This window comes from Penaeus japonicus, unplaced genomic scaffold (assembly GCF_977035675.1).
Source record: "Penaeus japonicus unplaced genomic scaffold, GWHDUDI00000001_assembly GWHDUDI00000022, whole genome shotgun sequence".
Taxonomy (NCBI): Eukaryota; Metazoa; Arthropoda; class Malacostraca; order Decapoda; family Penaeidae; genus Penaeus; species Penaeus japonicus.
The window spans coordinates 12,066,780-12,071,779 of record NW_028234424.1 but is presented as its reverse complement, the minus strand read 5'-3'; the positions used below and the strand labels follow the sequence as shown (position 1 = coordinate 12,071,779).

At 15.6% G+C, this 5,000-nt stretch overlaps 1 protein-coding gene across 1 annotated transcript in view; it reads right to left on the bottom strand.

The window, feature by feature from the left end:
• The window catches only part of LOC147469316 (uncharacterized), a 77,967-nt gene that overhangs the window by 6,414 nt on the left and 66,553 nt on the right, over positions 1-5,000 (bottom strand). The window contains exons 7-8 of the mRNA XM_086549220.1: positions 960-1,036; positions 98-183 (exon numbers count right to left, since the gene is read on the bottom strand). Of these exons, the coding sequence (XP_086405346.1) occupies positions 98-183; positions 960-1,036 (163 nt within the window). The remainder of the gene's footprint in view (positions 1-97; positions 184-959; positions 1,037-5,000) is intronic.

Genomic DNA, 5,000 nt, shown 5'->3' with positions numbered 1-5,000 from the left:
AAAGAAAATTATAAAAAAAAAAAAAAAAAAAAAAAAAAAAAAAAAATAAAAAAAACAAAAAAGAAACGGCCTAAAATCCAAGTGTCAACAAACTTACCTATTTCTAGGTGTATCAGGGTTTTTCTCTGCTTTATTGGACCCTACCCCTGAAAGCTTTGGAATGCGGCCCATTGATTTAAGCTCCTGAAAAAGAATGTAAACATATATTTATTCATACTTTATATGAGTAGCATAAATTATAAAAACATTTATCATACCCCCCTAAGTCCTATTTGCCATGATCATGGCCTGTTTTTTTCATCCTGTTTGCCATGATTGTGGAAGACCTGTTATAGACTAGTAAGACCCTAACCCCCCCCACACACACACACACTTGCTTTATGGTACATCATTCCATTTTTGATATCTGCAAATAACAATTAAATTGTTTTCTGTGACAAAACATGATCTTTATTGCTTCATATGTATGAAGCAATTGCCCAAATTGGCCCTCTTCTCCCCCAAACTCAATCTTACTTTGCCTCATGGTATATTATAGTCTTTGAACTATTCATACATCAGCAGGAATATCATATTGTTTTTTTATCTATAAACAAGCTTTCTTCCTTGTTTTATTTGTGTATTATCTGTATGTCTTAAAAACATGGTCTGTATTTGATATATGCCAATGAAACAAACATTCTCTGGTGTATATACAAGCTTTCAAGAAAAATGTGTAAATACAAATGTAAGAAAGTACAATATGTATATACAGTGAAACTTCATGACTTGATAAGACATCATCCATTGTGAATGGGTAAAGGGTTACTATTCTGACATCATTATTATACAATTTTACCAAGAAATTTTCAAAAAGTGGGAACCCTGGTAAGAGAGAAAGAGAGTGAGAGAGTGTGTGTTCTTATACACATATACATACGTCTATCAAATTCAAAGAACAAAAAAGGAAAGCCACTTACCTCCGAAGAGAGCTTATTGAGGACCACCACTGGTTCCTTCATAGCTTTAGCTGCTACAATGGCATTGTCATTAGATTCTGAAATTGAAAAGTAAAACTGTTGACACTTTTCATTTTCAAAAATACACTCAATGAAAAACATATCAATGAAGGTAAATGCACAGAAATGAATGGAATGATAGAAAATAAAAAGTATCTACAAAAAGAAGGGAAAACTTAAAAACATAAAAAAATAAGGATGAAAAAAAGTAGAATCAAATTTATCTATATACTACATTCAAAGACAATTTTTGCAAAAATTAAACCTGTTTACTTAAAAAAGTCTTCTGGATAGTATATATAAGATTCAAAGACACAAATATATATATATATACATATATATATATATATACATATATATATACATATATATATATATATACATATACATATATATACATATACATATACATATATACATATATATATACATATACATATATATATATATACATATATATATATACATATATATATACATATATATATATACATATACATATATACATATATACATATACATATATACATAATTACAAATATACATATATATATATACATATTTAAATATATATATACATATAAAAACTCTATATACATATATATACATATATATATAACTACTCATATATATACATATATATATTTCTACCCAAATATATATACATATATTTATACATATATATACAAATATTTATACAATATACATATATATTATATTATATATATTCATATATTATAACATATATACATATAGATATATAATCATATACATATATAGTATATACATATACATATATATATATACATATACCAATATATATATAACATATACATATATATATACTATACATATATATATACATATACAGATTTATAAATATATACATATATACATCATATAAATACATATATATATATACATATATATATATACTATATATATATATATATACATTATATATATATATCTCTTTATATATATACATATACTAGTATATACATATATATATATACATAATATTTATATATATATACATATATTATATATAATACATATATATATATCATACATCATAATATAATATATAATACTATATAATATATATATATATATTACATATACACATTATATATATATACATATAATATAATACACTTATATATATCTATACATTAGTATATATACATATATAAACATTATATATATACACATATATATACATATATACACATTAAAATATATACATATATACACATTATATAAAACCATATATATACATATATACACATAAATATATACATATATACACATGTATATATATACATATATACATCTTATATATATACAAATAATACAAAATACATATTAACACTAAAATTATAATAATACATATTAAACAAATATAATATATATAATAATATATATATGTATCATATATTATATATATATATATATATAGATATTATATATATATATATAAATATATATACATATACATATAAAAACATATATATACATAAATAATTATTATATAATATATATATATATATATACTATATAAATATATATATAGTATATATGTAATATATGTCATATCTATTGTAGTATATATACATATATATACATTCATATATATATATATATATATATATATAATATATAATAATATGTTTATATAATATTATAATATAAATGGTATTATATATATATATAATATACATATTGTATATATATTTATGTATATATATATATATTATATATATAAATATATATATATATATATATCTTTATATATGCTATATATATAATGTTTTTATATTATATGATATATATATATCAATATGGTATAAAATATAAACCTTATTATAATATACATCACGCACTCCTAATATATATATTATATATATATACATATAATACAATTATTTATATATATAGTATATTAAATATATTATATATATAAATGAATTATATATATATATATATAATATAAATAGATATATATCTATTACTATATATATATTATATATATAATATTCTATATATATACATAAGATATATAATATTAATCAAATAATACTATAAAAATATAATATATAATATATACTATATATATATATATACATATATATAACACACATGATAATATATGATATATAACTATATAATACATATATAAATACACAAAAATATATATATTATATATATATATATAGTAAATATATATATAAGAAACATATATATATATATTATATAATATATAATATATCATATATTAATACATTATTATGGCAGCTAAACCCATATAACCATGTAACAGATTTATATATATATCTATATATATATATATATATCAAAATATATAAATATATAATATATATATATCAATACATATATATATATATTTACATAAATAATATTCATATATTTATATATTTATATATATATATATATATATTAAAATCATTCTATATTATAAATATATTATAGTATATATTAAATATATTAAATTATATTTATAATATATATATAATTATATATAAATATATATAATATATATTATATATTGAATATATTATAAATCTTATATATATATATAGATATTTATATACATATATAATATAATATTACAGATATATACATAATTACATATATATACATTCTATATAATACTATATTATATATATATAAATATATATAGATATATATATATATATATATATATATATATAATATATATATATATATATTATACATATGGCAGATAATCCCACTATAAACAAAACAGATTTATTGAAAATAGGACACCAGTTTCCAAGACATCTGAATCCAACTTCAGATCAGACCTGAAGATGGGCTTCCAGATGGATCTTGAATACTGGTGTCCTCATTTTCAATAAATCTGTTTGTGTATAGTGGGTATATTCAGCCATTTATCAACACTGAGGAGTGGTTTTGCAAGTCCACATATACATATCTATATATATAGATATAGAATATACAACATATATATACAAATACACACACACATATATATATATATTATATATATAAACTATATATATATATACATACAATATGATATAATGTTATATATATGATATATATTATATTTATATATAAAATAAATATATATAAATATACACATATTTTATATAGATAATAATAAAAAAGATATATATATAATATCTATATATATATATATATATAATATATATTATATATATATATAATAATATATATATATATAATATATACATTAATATATGTATATATGTATATAAATTATATATAATAAATTTTATATATATATATATTAATATATATTAGTTAATATATATAATAAAATAAATTTTATATATATATATATAATAAATATATATATATATATACACAAATATATATATAAATATTATATACATATATATATTATAATATATATATAATAATATATATATATATTATAATATATATAAGATGTAATATATATATTTAAAATAATATATATATATAGAAATAATATATAAAGTATAAATAAATAATATATATTTATATATCTATTGTAAATTTATATTAATATATATATACAAATATATATACATATATACAAATATGTATATATATAAATATATATATACATATATACAAATATGTATATATATAAATATATATATACATATAAATATGTATATATATAAATATATATATATATATACATAGATACAAATATGTATATATATAAATAAATATATATACATATATACAAATTTGTATATATATAAATATATATATGTATATATATAAATATATAATATATACCATATATACAAAATGTATAGTATATATATATATAAATTATATATATACATAAATATACAAATCATCTATAATAATATAAATAAAATAAATAAAAAAAAAATATAAATATTAACAATAATATATACAAATACCTATATCTATAATACATACAAATATTATATATATATATATATATATATA